Genomic DNA, 20,057 nt, shown 5'->3' with positions numbered 1-20,057 from the left:
GATTTCAGCAACCAAGTATCAAGTGTGAACTCCTCAAGCACTGTAACAGCCTTAACACAGAGTCAGAGAGAGTCCATTTGGGTACTTTGGTCTATATTGCCAGGTAAGCCTGCCGTTGTGGAAGATGGTCCCTTACACCAAAAATCACAATAATATTCAAGTTACTCCCAGTCCCAAAGGACCAGTCACTTGTCCCAGGTCAATTGCACCTTAGATCTTACACCCAAGAAAATGCTTGTAGCCAATCCTATAATACATTAACTAAAGATTTATTAACAAGGTTAAAGCAGGTAAACATACATACACAAATGAGTTACAGTCTTAAGTTCAAAGGATGGTAGAAGCTTCTATCATAAGCAAATTCTTTAAGTACTTTACGACTAACCCAGGCCAAGCACTGAGGATCCTGAGATTATCCTGGAAGTTACTAGATCGCAGGCCCTGGTTCTCATGGGAGACTTCAATCACCCTGATAACTGCTGGGAGAGCAATACAGCGGTGCACAGACAATCCAAGAAGTTTTTGGAAAGGGTAGGGGACAATTTCCTGGTGCAAGTGCTGGAGGAACCAACTAGGGGCAGAGCTCTTCTTGACCTGCTGCTCACAAACTGGGAAGAATTAGTAGGGGAAGCTAAAGTGGATGGGAACCTGGGAGGCAGTGACCATGAGATGGTCGAGTTCAGGATCCTGACACGGGGAAGAAAGGAGAGCAGCAGAATACGGACGCTGGACTTCAGAAAAGCAGACTTTGACTCCCTCAGGGAACTGATGGGCAGGATCCCCTGGGAGAATAACATGAGCGGGAAAGGAGTCCAGGAGAGCTGGCTGTATTTTAAAGAATCCTTATTGAGGTAACAGGGACAAACCATCCCGATGTGTAGAAAGAATAGTAAATATGGCAGGCGACCAGCTTGGCTTCAGAGTGAAATCCTTGCTGATCTTGAACACAAAAAAGAAGCTCACAAGAAGTGGAAGATTGGACAAATGACCAGGGAAGAGTATAAAAATATTGCTCGGGCATGCAGGGGTGAAATCAGAAAGGCCAAATCACACCTGGAGTTGCAGCTAGCAAGAGATGTTAAGAGTAACAAGAAGGGTTTCTTCAGGTATGTTAGCAAGAAGAAGAAAGTCAAGGAAAGTGTGGGCCCCTTACTGAATGAGGGAGGCAACCTAGTGACAGAGGATGTGGAAAAAGCTAATGTACTCAATGCTTTTTTTGCCTCCGTCTTCACGAACAAGGTCAGCTCCCAGACTACTGCACTGGGAAGCATAAAATGGGGAGGAGGTGACCAGCCCTCTATGGAGAAAGAAGTGGTTCGGGACTATTTAGAAAAGCTGGACGAGCACAAGTCCATGGGGCCGGATGCGCTGCATCCGAGAGTGCTAAAGGAGTTGGCGGATGTGACTGCAGAGCCATTGGCCATTGTCTTTGAAAACTCATGGCGATCGGGGGAAGTCCCGGACGACTGGAAAAAGGCTAATGTAGTGCCCATCTTTAAAAAGGGAAGGAGGAGGATCCTGGGAACTACAGGCCAGTCAGCCTCACCTCAGTCCCTGGAAAAATCATGGAGCGGGTCCTCAAGGAATCAATTCTGAAGCATTTAGAGGAGAGGAAAGTAATCAGGAACAGTCAGCATGGATTCACCAAGGGCAAGTCATGCCTGACTAATCTAATTGCCTTCTATGACGAGACAACCGGCTCTGTGGATGAGGGGAAAGTGATAGACGTGTTGTTCCTTGACTTTAGCAAAGCTTTTGACACGATCTCCCACAGTATTCTTGCCAGCAAGTTAAAGAAGTATGGGCTGGATGAATGGACTATAAGGTGGATAGAAGGTTGGCTAGATTGTCGGGCTTAACGGGTAGTGATCAATGGCTCCGTGTCTAGTTGGCAGCCGGTATCAAGTGGAGTGCCCCAAGGGTCGGTCCTCGGGCCGGTTTTGTTCAATATCTTCATTAATGCTCTGGAGGATGGTGTGGATTGCACCCTCAGCAAGTTTGCAGATGACACTAAACTGGGAGGAGAGGTAGATATGCTGGAGAGTAGGGATAGGATACAGAGGAACCTAGACAAATTAGAGGATTGGGCCAAAAGAAATCTGATGAGGTTCAACAAGGACAAGTGCAGAGTCCTGCACTTAGGACGGAAGACTAGGGACCGAATGGCTACAGACTAGGGACCGAATGGCTCGGCAGCAGTTCTGCAGAAAAGGACCTAGGGGTTACAGTGGACGAGAAGCTGGATATGAGTCAACAGTGTGCCCTTGTTGCCAAGAAGGCCAATGGCATTTTGGGATGTATACGTAGGGGCATTGCCAGCAGATCGAGGGATGTGATCATTCTATTCAACATTGGTGAGGCCTCATCTGGAATACTGTGTCCAGTTTGGGGCCCCACACTACAAGAAGGATGTGGAAAAATTGGAAAGAGTCCAGCGGAGGGCAACAAAAATGATTAGGGGACTGGAACACATAACTTATGAGGGGTGGCTGAGGGAACTGGGATTGTTTAGTCTGCGGAAAAGAAGAATGAGGGGGGATTTGATAGCTGCTTTCAACTACCTGAAAGGGGGTTCCAAAGAGGATGGATCTAGACTGTTCTCAGTGGTAGCTGATGACAGAACAAGGAGTAATGGTCTCAAGTTGCAGTGGGGGAGGTTTAGGTTGGATATTAGGAAAAACTTTTTCACTAGGAGGGTGGTGAAACACTGGAATGCATTACCTAGGGAGGTGGTGGAATCTCCTTCCTTAGATATTTTTAAGGTCAGGCTTGACAAAGCCCTGGCTGGGATGATTTAGTTGGGGATTAGTCCTGCTTTGAGCAGGGGGTTGGTCTAGATGACCTCCTGAGGTCCCTTCCAACCCTGATATTCTATGATTCTATGATTATGCTTAGAAATCTTGCCCTCTCAAAGTCCAAGCAGCATACAGACCCAGTTTCTTCTTGTCAGGAATTTTTATTCACTTCCCCCATAGTCCAAGCTCATGGGACGAATCCTCGTGCACATCTCCTCTTCGTGGATGTCGGGGAGCAATCCACAGTCTTTGTCCTTTAATGTTTCACAATGGCTCATTTGGTTTCAATGGACCTTCTTGTGTGCAGGACCCAGCACCTTTGGTAGGAATCCAGCCTTTACATTAATTAATGCTTCTTTCCTATTTGGTGAGTTACAGGACATGTCTACGCTACAAAATTAAGTCGACCTCACTTACATCAGCATACAGCCGCCGCAGTAATTACATCGCTGGTGCATGTTTACACTTTGCTCCTTGTGTTGGCAGTGAGCATCCTCACCAGGAGCACTTGTAGCAACTGTGCTGTCAGTATGGGGCATTGTGGGACAGTTTCTGAAAGCCAGTAAAGTTGATGTAAGCAATGCAGTGTCTACACTGACACTGCGACAACCTAACTACATCGACATTGACTCTATGCCTCTTGCGGAATTGGACTTAAGTCAGCGTAGTGGGGCAGTTACATTGGCGGGAGTGAAATTTACTGTAGACATTTACATACTTAGGTCAACATAAGCTGCTTTGCATCGACCTAGTTCTGTAGCGTAGACCAGGTCATAATTAGAGGTTTGCAATGCATACCCTAATATAACCTGAAGTGAGATAAATACATGCAGCATCCTACAACCATTTCATAAAGCCTAAATACTATTTTAATAATACTAACACACAGGTGAGCCAGACAGGTTTCCAGCTAGGCATTCATCAGTGTTCAGTTGGGGCCTAAAGTCCTTGGCATGAGCTGGCACCTGGTCTGCAAGCATCACACACACTTCCTGCTATTAACACCAGCCTTTGGTGTCAAGATAGAAACAAAGGAGAAATTGTTTAGAATGTATTCACTTGAGTATATACAGATGAGAACACAAATGAATAATTTCTAAACAAATATAACAGTCATCTGGTCCAATATTGTTAGGTACTGGTAGATTCACAAGTAGTGGGGTTGCTGTAGACGTTTTACACACAGGCAGATACATAGGCATATGGTGTAGAATTGTTATATTCAGATGAATATGGAGGTGTTATTCAATATAGAAATGACAGGTTGCCATTTTTCTTGGTATAGCAGATTGCAGTTTTTAAAACTTCCAATCCAATATGACACATTTCCACTTTTGATGGGCAGTGCTGCTGGTATCGCTGTTTCTATGTTCTGTACTTCAGAAAGCGAGACGAAAAAGAATTAAGGCAGTTGTTGATAGATGTGGAGGTGGAAGGGTTTTACTCTGAACTGCTGGTGTGAAAGAGAGGGTGGAGAACGAGCAAGAGAGAAAGAGCGAAGCCTTCATCCAACCCGCAGCTCAGCTCCAAAGATTAGCAGCTGGAAATAGCTGGCTTTAACTGTTTTTGCCTTATTTCAGCATAGCCTTGGTGGCTCATGTATGCCTGCGAAGTGAGTTCGTATACTATGCTTTGGCACAGAAAGCCACAGTATACCTAGCAATCCACTTAGGTTGGTTTAAGGGTTGAATTTATCACTGTTCTGTAGAATATCATCCCTTATAGACTTCAATTACACAAAACAGTCCGCCACAGTATTGGCTTGTTTCACTTAGCCAATTCATCTCAATTCTGGCTCTGTTAATTTTTTGCCCTATCTTTGCATCCCTAGGTATTTTTATTCATTACACAGAGTTGTAATTTTTATCCATTACATGACTAGTTGCGACTTCTCCACTCAAACTGGTTTTTGAAATGGCTACAAAAATCAAAGTCAGAACCACTGTAGTAGCTGAACACATCACAAACACTGAATTAATCTTTCACGATACCCTGTGAGATGGCAGAAGTATCTATATTTTACAGAGCCTGGAAACTAAAATGGAAATACAATTCTGTACTTTTACCAATCATTTCCCCAAAATTCCAGGAGCCTTTTTAGTTAAATGCATTTAGATGTATTTTCTACTCTGTCTGGAATGTGCATTCCAAATCATCACTTCACACTGCTCTTGAGGGTGCAGAAGTGTTACCAGCAAACAACAGTTGGATCATTTGAAAGCTCCAAATATAAATAACCTTTGACTCAGTCCTTTGTGATTCTTTTCTATTCATGGTAGTACAGAATTCTCATCTCTTATTCAGCCAGGCAGTGAGGGGGGCTAGAAAATCATTCTATTTGTGTCAAAAGGCAAAGGAAAACTTAACATTGGGGGCTGTCTGCATATTGCTGGCATTTAAAACAATGTCTCATAATTTCCCTTAACAACTCTGGGTATATGTTAAGAAGGATGGAGGAGAGAATCAATCTTTATGGGACTTCCTGAGTGCTCCAGAGATAAAAGAGCAGTTTTCCATCACCACACTCTGTTGTTGTCTTGAAAGGAAGAAATGGAGCCATTTCAGCACTTTACAAGGGGTTCCTGCCGTCTCTTAGGCAGGACAGTAGCATAGGTGCTGGAACTAGGGGTCCTGGGGATGCTTTCAGATCCCCTGGCTTGAAGTGGTTTCTATTATAACAAATGGAATATTTACAGTTTGATTCAATGGCTCTCAGCAACCCCACTATAAAAATTGTTCTAGCACCCCTGGACAACAGTATGATCTATGTAGAAATGCCACAGACACATCCAGAAATAAGAGCAAGAAGTGTCTGCAGTTTGCAGGCAGGAGGTGATCATCTTTCAGTGCTACCAATACTATCGTGGTTCTGGCTTGGCCTTAAACCAGGTTTCAGGGATGCAGAATATTGGTAATAGGTGTGTTTGGAGGCAGCCTGTAGCTAGTTTCTAAGTTAATTTGCTCAAAAATGAGAGGTCAATCAACAAGCAGTAGTTTGTTAAGTCAAAGTTAAATGTAAATAGGCCACATAGTGGTATGCTTTAAGGTGGATGGTAGCTTTCTCTCATCAAAGGTGGTGTGGAGTTGACAATCTCTGTAAGAGTCCTCAGATGTCTTTAACTAGCCCATGATGGGCACAGATCAACAGTCAGTAGTGAATCAGATTTCTTCCAGCAGTCCTATAGTTTGCTGCTATGTGAAGGAGCTAAATTCCTTGGAAGGGGAAAGGTGTTTTAAGTCTCATGAATAACTGCTGGTGTCCTGATCTTATAATGTTGACAGGTCTTTGAAAGGAATTTGTTGCTGGGATATGAGGAAGCAGTTTGCGTTAACAAGGTGGTTCACAATCTGGAAAATTTTACAGGGTGTTACATGTAAAGTTGACGATATATTAGCTAGAGTAGAGAAAAATCTTGTGCTGGAGTTTAACTGCCAGTTTTCTATCAGTGTCATTAGTTTCCTTTCCTACTGCTCCATCTTCTCAGAAATCCACAATGATGTGCTGGGATGAATGCAAGGGTGCTTTTAGGTACCGGCGTGGTCAAAAGCAGAAGCCAGTGTACAAGGTCAAAGTTTCACCAGATCTTCCAGTTCTTGGTTCTTCAGTTGGGTATGGATTTCACTGAGGATGCTTCAGAAATTATCTGGGACTATGAGTTTATAGAACAGGGGCAGACTACTGATAAAACCTTCTTCCTGCATGATACCTACATTTTTATATCAATTTGAAGGTTATAGTGGACTGCCCAAGATAAAGGTCAATCCTTCAGTTTCCTTTGTCCACATCTAGACAGATGATCCAGTCTAAGGTGTGACTGTGTGTTTTACTCCTTCATGAGTCACCTGATTATATCATGGGGGTCTGAGGGTGGACATGATAGTGGAAAAGCCTGATGCCATTCTGCACATTTTAAAAGTGGTCAGGTTTAGGCTTGGAAGTATTTCCAACAGGAGCAAATTCCAGAGACAAAGCCCTCCCCTACTGGCTTCCACCTCCTGCAAGCTTCATCCTTGTGAAAGATAGCTGAAGTGATACAGATGGCAAAGAGGAAATGGGGCTCTCTAAGATAACAAGAACCTGGGCCATATAGGACTTTGTAGAAAATTAGCATCTTGAATTTCACCCAGAAATGACTGTCCGCTAAGGAAAAGAGAAACGCACAGGTGTAACATGCTCATGACAGCCCACCTATAGCCAGAAGGTGGAGAACCTCATTTTGTATTAGTCAAAAGTTCTTGGTTAGCTCTAAAGAGTGCATTGCACTCATCTAGCCTAGAGGTATAAAAGAGGCACAGATAAACATGGTGAAGAAAGCATATTAAAGTACTTATCCTCTTGATCAGCCATGGATGAAAAAATATTTGCTGTCACTGATAAAAGCTGGGAGTCTGGTGCAGTGATGAATCTAAAAAGACCCAAGAGAATGAACCAGTTTAACAGTAGGTGGGCAGATACCCTCAATCAAGAGACAGGTTAAAGGTCTTCAAAATCTTTCTCTCTGCCAATCCACATCAACTCAATCTTATTTGGAGTGAGTTAAAGCCATCCAAATCACACTCTCTGGCTGACATTGGGACAGCATGGATATGACTGAATACTTGACATGACAAGAAATAGATCTAAGTACTGTCTGCAAACTGATAACAGTGTAGCCACTATATATCACAATGTTTCACCAGCTTTAAATAGACTGTGTAAAAGAGCAGCGACAAAACTCAGTCTTGTGGGACTCAGCTGAGTCACTGGGAGAAAAAAAAGAAGTCACCCACCCTCTGAAAGAAATGTGTGGACCCATTCTACCGATCCAAGGAGTTTAAGGATTTTGGATGCTAGAGTTGGCCTGTCACCACCTTTTCATTGATGTTCCCAGAGACAGGAGGTTAGAGACTTGGCAATATTCAAGTAGAACACCGGTTTCTTCAACAAGGGCAGGACTACAGCTTGTTTAAACGTTGCTTTTACCCTCCCATAGGTGAGACATTAACAATCTCTCCAATAAAGTGCTCAGGCATTCCTAAGTGTCTGGCCTTCATCAGTCTAGCTAAACATAGATCCAGTGCCTAGGTGGTTCAACACACTGCCCTCAGTGCATACAAGACCTCTCACTGAGAAACTGATTAATTCAGTCAGAGAACACTGTGTATAATGAAATACTGGCAAAAAGAGTTAACTCCCATCCAACATCACAAAAACTTCTTGTTTGAGTCAAAGGATAAGTTAAGGTTTGGGTGATTCCTATTTTTGTTAAATGGATTGCCTGACTCTAAATAGCATGCAGAAGGATAGCATTAAGAATAGTGCAGGTACCTTAACTGACTTTTTTTTTATTTTCATGTTTTAATTTTCAACTTCAACTTTCCATAAAATAAGTGTTTTACTTTGGGATAATTACACAACTTAGTAACAATTTTTTTCCTGCTTGGAAGGAAATGCTGAAGATCAAAGATCCTGAAACAAGAACTGAATTTGTCTGACTTGTTTCCTCTGTAGACAAACCTGGTCCACCTCAGAATGTGAAAATCGTAGATGTGTGGGGATTCAACGTCGCTCTGGAGTGGAAACCACCCCAAGATAATGGCAATGCACAGATCTCAGGGTACACAATCCAGAAGGCTGACAAAAAGACAATGGTGAGAGACACTCAGGCTTGCCAATAATTCCTAAAGTCACTGAAATTGGGCGGGAATAGAGTAGGGCCAGGTAGAGCATGGAAGTAGGATGCTGAACCAGAAACTACATATTCACTTTCAGGGCTTGTATCAATTGACATGATTTTTTATTTTGTTATGAACAGACATGTTGAAATTGAGTAGAGTCATGTTGATTTCATCTGTGATTATTGGCACTAAAGCAGTCTCTGAAGACTTAGGAAGACAGACTACAATAGTTTACAAAGTTTTATATGCAATAACCATAAGGGATAGAAACTTTTGTGTTTTATGCATGTACATATACAATTGTGTGCCAGAATGAAGATCAAAGTAAGAAAATATATAAGGTTTTTAATTTCCCTTAAAGGAATCTGTGTGCTATCACTTACTCTGTCAGGAATTGTTATCCATTCCCAAAATCACTGTTGCTTGGTAGGCTGTCTTCTTCATTAACACTGACAAGGAAGGTCTCTACACCACAACTAGCACCATCTCTGACCCTTTAAACCTTTTTCAAGACAGTCTACTTTTTCTAACAATGTACAATCTCATTATAGGAATGGTACACTGTTTTTGACCATTATCGACGCACCAACTGTGTAGTGTCAGACCTGATTATGGGGAATGAGTATTATTTCCGTGTCTTCAGTGAAAATTTGTGTGGCCTGAGTGAAACTGCTGCAACAACTAAAACTCCTGCCTACATACAAAAGACAGGTAACACACATTCTTCAAAACAAAGGTCACAAAAGACTGACTCATGGATAAGCCACAGTTAGCAAGTTGAGTAATACATTATAGACAGCAGAGTACAGAATTATTGGGCATAGGAGCAGAGACTTTTTCATTACTTAACACTGGGCACTTACAGCTTCTAATCTTTTAGACTCCTTATGCAATTAGACTGTGACATATTTTTTTATTTTCACCCACAAGAATCATGAGACAGGCCCCCAGAAGTCATTAAATTAAAAACAAATTTTGGGGTTCTTATTATCTTCTGGGTTTTGAGTCTTTAGAGTACATGCTTTCAAGCTTTTCCATGAAACCATGAGGGCTAGAAACTTATTTTTTAAATGAAAACAGATTCTCACATAATCCTAGCACTCCAGGAGCTAGGGCTTTTAGGAAAAAATACCTCATTACATCACAAAAGTTGACAACGCTGATGTTTTAACACTACTGCTTTCCTAAAACAACATAGATAAAATAAAATTACAAGTAGACTGTGTTGACTAGGCAAGATTTAAGACAAAATTCTTACCAGATTACTCTGTTTGACTTGCAGGCACCATGTATAAACCACCCAGTTACAAAGAGCATGACTTCTCTGAAGCCCCCAAATTCACTCACCCTTTAGTAAACCGTTCTGTGATCTCTGGATACAATGCTACGCTCAGCTGTGCTGTAAGAGGAAGCCCCAAGGTACAGATTACAATAGTTTTCATCTATATAATTGTGACAAGTCAAAAGCCTACTATAATTACCCTAAAATCCATGCCAGCTTCATGTAATTACACTGTTCTAATTATTGATCTACATTATAGGACACCAATCCCAGTCCATACTATCCCTCCACACCCTAGAATTAAATAGTGTGAAAAACCTAAACACCAACAAAAGCAATACAGTGATACAGCATGAAACCTATGTTTTTAAATGCCCAAGTCAGGACGTTGAAAATTACAGTTGGCATAGCAATGTTAACTCTGGCCCCTTCCATGTATATATTATAATTGGGTCTTTCAGCACAGCAAAGAACAACGCAACATACTATTCACTTAACAGAATGCAAAGGAAATACATCTTTTTCTATTACCTTCAGTGCACCTATGTAACTTTTTGTGTTTCTAAATGTGTATTGTGTGATCAAGTAGTAAAATACCCTGCTGTAACATGTATGCGCAAGGGGACAGCATTAAAAAAAAAAAAAAATCTCAGGCAGGGAACACTTTCTTCACTCTCAATTATTTGCTGAGCTCTATTCAGGGTGAACTGTACTTTGTACCTTATTGATATATATTAGGAAAAAGCATCAGAAAGAATATCAAGCACAGGCTAAGATTAGAGTCAATCTCTGAAAGCAGACTGAACCGGGGGAGAAAGGGCCTTATACACACTTAAGAAATTTACCATGCTAAATAATAATTGTTCCTCCTCAATCAACTGAAACTCATCTTCTATCCAATACACAACTGTTCCAGTTACCACTGATTTTCACAAACACCCCAGATTATGCTTTTAGTGGTCATTAAATGAGTCAGTCGTTTGGATGATTCTTCCTCCCATGTTAGCACAATTGATGCAAACCCCTGCTCATCCTGCCATCCCACAGTGCAAACAATCACTCCAAAGTGGCCTCTCTAAGACACCTTTCTGCACCTGCAATGCCAATTGTATGCTTGCCAGAAGACACATACAAATGGCTCTGTACACACTGGACAGCTGTTGTGCATCTTTTTCAGAGGCAACACTTCCTGGTGATAGAGCTTTGACATTTTGGATAACTCTATACTATCAAAGATGTCTCGGGTATAAAGTATATTCCATGAACATGCTGCCACTAGGCAGATGCCAATATTCATGCCCAGATAGCACTGTGACATGAGATGGACATCCAGAAGGAGCAAGAGGGCTCTTGACAAAAATACTAGGGTGGACAAAGTTGTTTAAGAACAGTAAAACTGCAGGTGTCGTTAATATGATTCAGCATGACTAGTATGGATGCACAAGACTCATGAAGCAGACGAGGCCAAAGACATACAATAACAAAATAGTAATAATAATACCTTTCATTAGTAGATCTCAAAGAACTTTACAAAGTAGATCAGTATCATTATTCCAATTTTATAGATGAGGACACTGAGGCCCACGGCTGCTAATTCTAAAAACAAATCAGATGCCACAAAGGTTTGGTTCTTACTGTTTAAATCCTAGTGCTGCATTAAAGATTCCACTAGGTTTAGAGACAGAGGATAAACATGAGTCACAGTGCAAGAAACATTATTTTCATTTAAATTTTTACTCCACCATCTTGGTTGCAAAAATATAAGACCTTCTTTAGTTCCACATTGCAATCAGAAGGGAAAAACGTATCAGAAACAAACATACTTGATAGCCTGCATACATGCAGCTATCAATACTATGCACTACAACTGAGATTACTCATTACTAAGGACAGAAGAATCCCATGCACTGCTACAGACTAGGGACCGAATGGCTCGGCAACAGTTCTGCAGAAAAGGACCTATGGGTTACAGTGGACGAGAAGCTGGATATGAGTCATTGTGTGCCCTTGTTGCCAAGAAGGCCAATGGCATTTTGGGATGTATACGAAGGGGCACTGCCAGCAGATTGAGGGACGTGATCGTTCCCCTCTATTTGACATTGGTGAGGCCTCATCTGGAGTACTGTGTCCAGTTTTGGGCCCCACACTACAAGAAGGATGTGGAAAAATTGGAAAACGTCCAGCGGAGGGCAACAAAAATGATTAGTGGACTGGAACACATGACTTATGAGGAGAGGCTGAGGGAACTGGGATTGTTTAGTCTGCGGAAGAGAAGAATGAGGGGGGATTTGATAGCTGCTTTCAACCACCTGAAAGGGGGTTCCAAAGACGATGGATCTAGACTGTTCTCAGTGGTAGCTGATGACAGAACAAGGAGTAATGGTCTCAAGTTGCAGTGGGGGAGGTTTAGATTGGATATTAGGAAAAACTTTTTCACTAGGAGGGTGCTGAAGCACTGGAATGCATTACCTAGGGAGGTGGTGGAATCTCCTTCCTTAGATATTTTTAAGGTCAGGCTTGACAAAGCCCTGGCTGGATGATTTAGTTGGGGATTGGTCCTGCTTTGAGCAGGGGGTTGGACTAGATGACCTCCTGAGGTCCCTTCCAACCCTGATATTCTATGATTCTATGATTCGGGAGACTTTCCCTCCTGTACTCACAATGCTTCCCCTCCTGGCACCCAGGCAGCATGAAAGAGAAGGAGGAAGCAGAAGGATGATAAGCAGGGTGGAAGGAGGAGGAACAGACTAGGGGATAGGAGCAGAAGTGGACAGGGACAGACTTGGGGGATTTGAGCAGAGGGGCACAGAAGCAGGGGAGATGGTAGGGGACACAAGTAGAAGGAAACAGGGACAAAAGAATCTGTAACAGCCAGAGAACACTCCCCTACAGAACCCAAAACTGAACTCAGGATTCCTAAGTCCCAACATTCCTTTGTTCTCAGCAAACAGGTGGCAAACTCACTGATAAAAATCTGTATCTCATCCCCTTTTAGTGACTGGCCCACAGTCTACCAGGAACTGAGATACCTCAAATGGTAGAGATCTGTGGTGAGGATTTAAAAGTGGAATCCTAGTGGTAAACCACATATGGATTAATATGGTTCCACATGGAGTTTTTTTTTTTCCATTTGCTTTTTTAAAAACCTAGGAAATTACATACAAGATAACGATGTTTAAAAACTGTTAAGGTTCAACCCAAAAGCTACGAAATGCCAGAACTTAGACTGACCATGCAACCTTAATTCAGCCCTCTTATGCGTATACATTTTTATAGCCTTTAATTACATGATCACATACTTTTTTCCTACAAGACCTCTGCTTCATTCAGTGCACAAGATGGATGGTGCTCAGGGTTTTGTACTAAACAACTCTGTTTTCTGCAGGAAATTGGAAGGTGTATAGTGAATGAGACAGCAACTGCAGGAGGATGGTCTGGTAGTTAAGACACCTGAATACCATGATGGAGAACTGAATTCTATGCTTTCATCTGCCATAGTTACCCACTAGTTTCATAGTTTCTGTGTTCCTCCTTTTCTGGATGCCCAACTTGAGACACCAGGGGCAAGATTTGCACAAGTCCTGATCACTTACAACTGAAATCAACTGGAGCTATGCTTTGAACATGATATAAAATGCTAATTATGCTGAAAAAAATCAGGCCCCAGATACCTCAAGTTAGGCAAAATTAGCAGGCCTCAAAATTTTGGTCTAAAATATCTCTGTCTCTCAGTTCCTCATCTGTAAATGGAACTAATAATACCATATCATCTCACAGGCATGTTGTGCGGATAAATCCATTCATGTTTGTAAAGCACTCATATGTTATGGTGAGGAGCACCCAAAAAAAAGCCCAAGAGGGAATTAATAATTCTGTAGACAGTGCAGGGTTTGTATAGTGTGCAGTAAACAAGATACAGAGCTACACACTAAATGAAGATAAAAAGAAATATTGAAAAGCTAAGTTATCTATTTTCTGAGCATTGTCCATCTGATGTAGTGAATGAGTCAGGGTCTCATGAAAACAACAGTATGGAATCATGTAATTAAAAATAGTATCATGGTGCACCTAAGGGGGCTGTATTAAGGTTGCACAGGCAGCCATAAATCTTCAACTTCCTAACTTTTGTTTTTATGTTCTTCAGCCAAAGATATTCTGGTACAAGAACAAAGTGGATCTCTCTGGAGATGCCAAGTATCGTATGTTCAGCAAGCAAGGGGTATTGACCCTGGAGATCCGAAAGCCTAGTCCCTTTGATGGAGGCTTTTACACTTGTAAAGCTGTGAATGAATGTGGTGAAGCTGAAATAGAGTGCAGATTGGATGTCAGAGGTAACCAGATTTCTGTAGACAATATTCTCCTTTAAATGAATGGATAATTAATTTCTCCAAAAACCACAGCTTCCCTTTAAGCAAAAATTGTTGATATCTGGGGGGCAGAAGCTAAAGTCCATTGAATAAGTGAATGTCTCCATAGGAACAGGTGAAAATATGGTAGAATTCTGTGGTAGAACTTTGTTATATGTTAGGTACTATAGGACAAGAAGATGGGGAGCTATTAAGCTCCCATTGTTGTTAATATTCCAGAAGAAGGCATGAGACATTGGAATGAATGTGACAAGCTGAATTAATAAACAGTATGCTGTGGACAACAGCACTGTCCTATAGACCAGAGGTTCTCAAACTTCATTGCACCACGACCCGCTTCTGACAACAAAAATTACTAGATGACCCCAGGAAGGGGGACCAAAGCCTGAGTCCGCCTGAGCCCTGCTGCCCCAGGGCAGGGGGGGCCAAAGCTGAAGCCTGAGATCTGACGCCCAGGGCTGACGCCCTTGGGCTTTGGTCTCAGGCGGTGGGGCTGGGGCTTGGGCCCCGGGCCCCAGCAAGTCTAATGCCAGCCCTAGTGACCCCATTAACATGGAGTTGCGACCCACTTTGGGGTCCTGATCCACAGTTTGAGAACTGCTGCTATAGACAATACTCTACATTTCAAAACTGATATTCCTAAGAGCCTCAAAAGTGATGAGATACGATAGCTGTCAAAAATATGTAAATATAAGCTCTGTTACATTACAAGCAATTATAAAAGAGGATACTGATAACTTATTTTCACTACTAGCTGAAGTCAGACAAATGCTTACACTGCAAAAGGGAACATTTTAGGCTAAATATTGTTAAAAAAAACATAATAAGAGTTATAAAGTACCATGAGCATGCATGGTGCTTTGCATACAAATAAATTTCAGAAACAGAACAAACTGCCAACAAAGATGCGTACAGAATAGCGATTGGTGGAGATGTGCCTTCTATACAGGGAGATTGACTTCTTCCAATCCAAATGGTATTACATCATTAAAAATTGTTATGCGTACAATCAAAAATGCTAGAAAAAATATGGTGCAACTATATTCCAATATAAGGACAAAAACGTGGTAATTTGAATACAAAAGCAACAAGAGGAACTGTAGTTCACCTCAATGGAGAAAAGCAAGTACAGTGTTCTTTTTAAAACTAATAATAATATGGCCCAAGAAGAAAAAGGTGGTATATGGCCACTAGAGAGACGGTCACTCTCTTCACAGGTAGTTGCAGTAGAAAGCATTTTAGTGACAGAACATTTGAAAGTGAATACAAATGACAAAGTTAAATGTTTGGAGGCGTATACGAGGAGTACTCCCTGTTAAACATGGAAAAATATTTAAAACATAGTAATTGAAATTTTAAGTCCTCTTTTTCTTGGAGTCTGACTTGGGCATGTTAAGTCTCCCCATGATTGTGAGGGAGAAAATGACCACTATAAAATTCTCTCTCTCTGCCCCCATCCTCTTTTTTAAGCTTTAATTAGTGCTATGTCTTAATTTTGCAGTTCAGCTTCTATGGTGTGTCTCACTGTCTCTTAATTCTTTTACCTCCTCCAGCACCTCAGTAAAACTCTAAACCTTAGTTCATCACCAATTCAAGGTATGAAACAAAATAACTTAAGGAAAATAATTAGTTAGCATTGGGTAAAATAATGATAAATAAAGCTGGGTAGGTAGAAAACAGGTCCATTCAGAGCCATTTATGGAAATCCACAGTTTATGGGTCAATCAATAAGATGATTTTTTTTAAATCACTGCATTTAAGTCATATTGCTGCAAAGTGCCTTTTTTGGACTCCCATTCAAGTTAGAGGGTATTAAAGACTCTCCTGCCCCTCACAGGCTTAAACAATTTGTAAGGCTAATGGAATAATCCTACTGGAACATTTCCTTTTTTAATTTACTGAAAGTTGTTTGTGTAGGAGAACCACAGCAGTGGTTCCATGTGCACCACGAATTAGTACAAGGCTAATTTGTAACATAGTATCTGGATGTAGTAGTTTAAAAATCATGTTAAGTTTAAAAATGGTTGTTCACACATATATCTGAAAGTGTACAATGCTCTTTAAACTTTTAAAAATAAAATGGTTATCATAAACATCACACTTGTTTGTGACCAACCTCTCTCTCTCTCTCTCTTCTCTTTCTGTCTCAGGTGGTGTTGGGCTTGGAATTTGAAGAGAAGGAAAGGACAAAAGAAGAAAATGAATAATGGGTAGACCCATGTACACCTAAAGCTCTGAGCATCTTTAAGTGTCATTTAATGGGGGAGAAAGATGTTCTGTTTAGCTACACAGTTTCACATGCTTCCCTTCTCAGAATTGTTGAAGTGTTATTGTCCCTAATAACCATGCAGGAGAAATAGAAATATTTTCTCCATTAACACTAGAGGTTCTCCTTTAGGACAGAAACATTAAAGCTAAATGCAAAACTGATCCACCACCCCTCAAGTGAGCACAAACACTAACATCAACTCTCCAATGCTAAAATAAATCCTCTCCTTTTCCTCTTTTGTCACTTTCAGAATTCTAAAATTCCTGATGGAATACTTGTATTGCTCAGAAATACCTAGCAGGTCATTTGTTCTAGTGCTTCAACTTTATTACCCCACAGGACCCTAGATAAAAGAGAGACCTCACAGGGATCTCTTTCCTCTTCCAACCTCCAACAGCTGATTCTCAAAATGTTTACGCCTGTGGACTCAGGAAGGCCTCTACAGATCCCAGCTTGTCCATGGAACACTATTTGAGAATATCTAGTCTAGGCTATCGCACTGCTTGCTGTATATAAGATAGTCCCTGCCAACTATTTACTAATCATCTTCTGGTTTGGTAAATTACACTAGCATGAACTCCTGTTTTTCAGATATTACTACAACTGAATTACAAACATCATGAAAGAGCTTAAATTCAGAACTAGCTTTCTGTCTCAGGAGAGACGTTGAAAAATGCAGTCAGGAAGTAAAGCATACAAGACTATTTCAAACCACAAAGCTTATGATGAATTCAGCAAAAGCTGATTTTAATTTTGTATCATTTGTATCATTTGTGGTTTTTCAAAGTTTACAAACTATTTTTACATGTTTTTCCAGACAGTTATGTTCTTTAGTTAGGTTTTTGAATGAGTTTTAAAAAAACAAACAAACCCTTTTGCCCCAACAGAGTCTCCTGCTTCTAACTTGCTAGTTTGCACTGTGTAATCTTTTTCAGCTTATAGTGGTAGTTAGAAGTCCCTGACTTGATATTACTCTCCTTTTACACTGGCGTAACAAGAGAAGGCAGGGAGAGGAAACCCATCCAGGAAGTGAGGCTTTATCAAAGAATTACATCAGTTTCTTCATATTAATACTCAGTGCTCCTGTTCTCCCCTCCAAGATGTACCAGTGTTGATGGATGAGTATTTCTGACTCAGCAGATTGTACCACACTGTGAAGTACATCTTCATAATAAAGATACCTGTGCAGTGACAGCTGGATTAAGTGGTATTTTATTCACATATCAGAACATGGAGGGATATATAAGCAACCACAATTCCTCTAAAACAAGAGGTGCTTTTGTGATATCTCCTATGAACTTTATTACTATTTGTTGGTTAGAAAACTTCAATTAAAAATATTGTGCAAAAATATTTACATTTTCCCATTTTCTGACCAGCTCTCTTATTTACCTGAACTTACTAGATACCACACATACAAATTGAGACACTCCATGTCATAAAGAACTTACAAACTGAATGTAAAGTGGACTCAAACCATCACCTCTGGCAACCATGTTGACAGCATGTGTAGAAAATAAAGGACTAAATTATAAACAGCAGCTTAACCTTTTAGCCTGAAAGAGGTCAAAGTGCTTTACAAACTGTCTTAATTAATATTTGAAAAGTGCTCTGAATTATTGTTTTGGAGAAGTAGTAAACTCATGCTACATTTTAGCTCAAGATTAAAAAGAACTCACAAAACTAACTCACAGTCCTGAAGAAGATGGCACTTTCCCACTGAATTCTTGTCTGCTGACTATACTCATACTGATTTTATGAAAGACAAGGGGATGTTCACTCACTATGACAGCTCCATCAGCAGTGGCAAGAAATGCATTTCCCTTGACACTTTCATCAGAGATGTGTGTTTGTATCTACACAACATCTTCATGAAATTCCACTATATAAATGTCAGAATACAAAACTCAGATAACTTAGGTACCAGTGATAGCACTTTCAAATGGCGTAAGACAAAAAGACAGACAAGCCTGCTCTGTGCCTGCAGGGCCTCACCGTCTAGTACATGTGAAGTCCAGAAACTAATGATAGCTAGTGCATAGTCTCCTTTAACTAAGTTGGTTGAGCTGCTGCTTTTAGATTTTCAGTTTCTGGAGTACAAAACCAAATTGGGATGGGTTACTTACATAATTTTTAGTGGATCTTCTTAAGATAATGCAGTTCTATGACAGGGCAGACATGATATAGCATTTGCTTGTCAAATTCTCAATCAAACAATAATAGGGGGCAAATTTAATAGTGATCCAAATGGGTTAAAATAAATAGCCATCATAATATAGTTGAGTTTCAAAAAGCAAAATATTGATTTTAACACCCAAATGCTGGCAGCTCCTCAGACACTGAAAAATGCTGGCAGCTTGATGCTAGTTTAAGCACTGACTGACATGCCATGTGGCATGTCTACCCACACGTCACAAACCTAGCTAGCTAGGAAAATATCAAACCCACATTCCACTACCACCATTCACCACAGACTACTTCCAGCACTGGAACGACACAGAAAAATCTGTGACAAATTTTCTGACAAACGGCCTCCTGTGTGCAATCATCTCTATGCTTCCCAGTCAAACTGCAAAGCAAGACTGACATCCTGTGGTCACTCTCAATGTCTGGGGAGTTGTGTCCCCCCGACAACAATTCCCCTTTCATTCACTCCCTTCTTCTATTTAAAACTCTTAGATAAAGCAATGATTTTTACAATACAGAGGTAAAGTTCCTGTGCAGTCTACTTTCTATTAAATATTGTCAAGTAGAGAGTGAAGCATTTCTTTGTTCTTATTGGTGGCCTTTTACTTTGGACACTATTCATGAAACACAATACATAGTCCATTTAAAATTCATCCAGAAATTAAGGAACGTGTCTATTTATATATCCTATAGTCTATTTGTATTTCTAAAGCACTTATCACCATGCTATTTAGGTGGCTGAGTGCAACGTCCACTGTCGTCAATGGCACCATTAAAGCCGGGCGGGCCAGGCACGTCCCCCAGCGGGAGGGGCAGGGCGGGGCCCCGCGTGAGTGCCCCAGGAAGGGCGGGAAGCTGGCCAGGGAGCGGGAATCAAGACGGTTGCGTCGTCACCGCGCTCAGCCTCCTCGGGACGGGCGAGCCCGGCGGCCCTTGCGTGTTGCCGGGGGAAGGAAACGGGCCGCCTGACTAAGGGGCTGGCCCTGGGGTTCCCCCTCCCGCCCGCGGTGAGGAGCCTGGCGGCGCGTGGAGATAGCGCGCGCCCCCCGGGGCGAAAGACCGCAGCCAAGCAGTACTCCAAGCCGTGATCCCGAGGACGGCAGAAACGGGGGCTGCGCATGCGCCTAGACGACAGCGCGGCAAGCGGGCGGCCGCGGCTCACGCCGGAGCGCGGGTCTGTGCGTGCAGCGGGGCGGGGCTGACTCGTGAGAACTAGAGGGGCTGCGCAAAGTGAACGAGGAGAGCGGGGCGCGACCTCCACGGGAGAGGCCGTTCGAGCAGCCGCGTCGGACACTCCAGCCCCTCCCCGGTCACCCAGGGCTTCCTCGCCCCCCCCCACCTTTCAGATCAAAAATAGTCAAGGCCCCTGCTAATGCTGCAGGGAAAGCTGGGGTCCCCCCCCGCAATGCCCCACCAAGCTTGGCCCCTAAACCCTCCAATACCTAAATGCTCTCCCTTGGGGAGATACGTAACGTGGCCCTTAACGCTTGAAAACAGGT

General features: G+C 41.8%; 1 protein-coding gene across 2 annotated transcripts in view; it reads left to right on the top strand.

Annotated features, from left to right (window-relative positions):
• The window catches only part of MYBPC3 (myosin binding protein C3), a 137,075-nt gene extending 117,864 nt beyond the window's left edge, over positions 1–19,211 (top strand). Inside the window, exons 28-33 of one of the 2 annotated variants that reach the window (XM_074955460.1) lie at positions 8,287–8,426; positions 9,005–9,164; positions 9,736–9,872; positions 13,880–14,066; positions 15,656–15,698; positions 16,253–19,211. In XM_074955460.1, coding sequence (XP_074811561.1) covers positions 8,287–8,426; positions 9,005–9,164; positions 9,736–9,872; positions 13,880–14,066; positions 15,656–15,666 — 635 coding nt within the window. In that variant the 3' untranslated portion in view covers positions 15,667–15,698; positions 16,253–19,211. The remainder of the gene's footprint in view (positions 1–8,286; positions 8,427–9,004; positions 9,165–9,735; positions 9,873–13,879; positions 14,067–15,655; positions 15,699–16,252) is intronic. The other variant, XM_074955459.1, reaches the window with a different exon arrangement.
• The last annotated feature ends 846 nt before the right edge of the window (positions 19,212–20,057 follow it).

Source organism: Natator depressus, chromosome 6 (genome assembly GCF_965152275.1).
Source record: "Natator depressus isolate rNatDep1 chromosome 6, rNatDep2.hap1, whole genome shotgun sequence".
Taxonomy (NCBI): domain Eukaryota; kingdom Metazoa; phylum Chordata; order Testudines; family Cheloniidae; genus Natator; species Natator depressus.
This window is presented reverse-complemented; position numbering and strand designations above follow the sequence as displayed.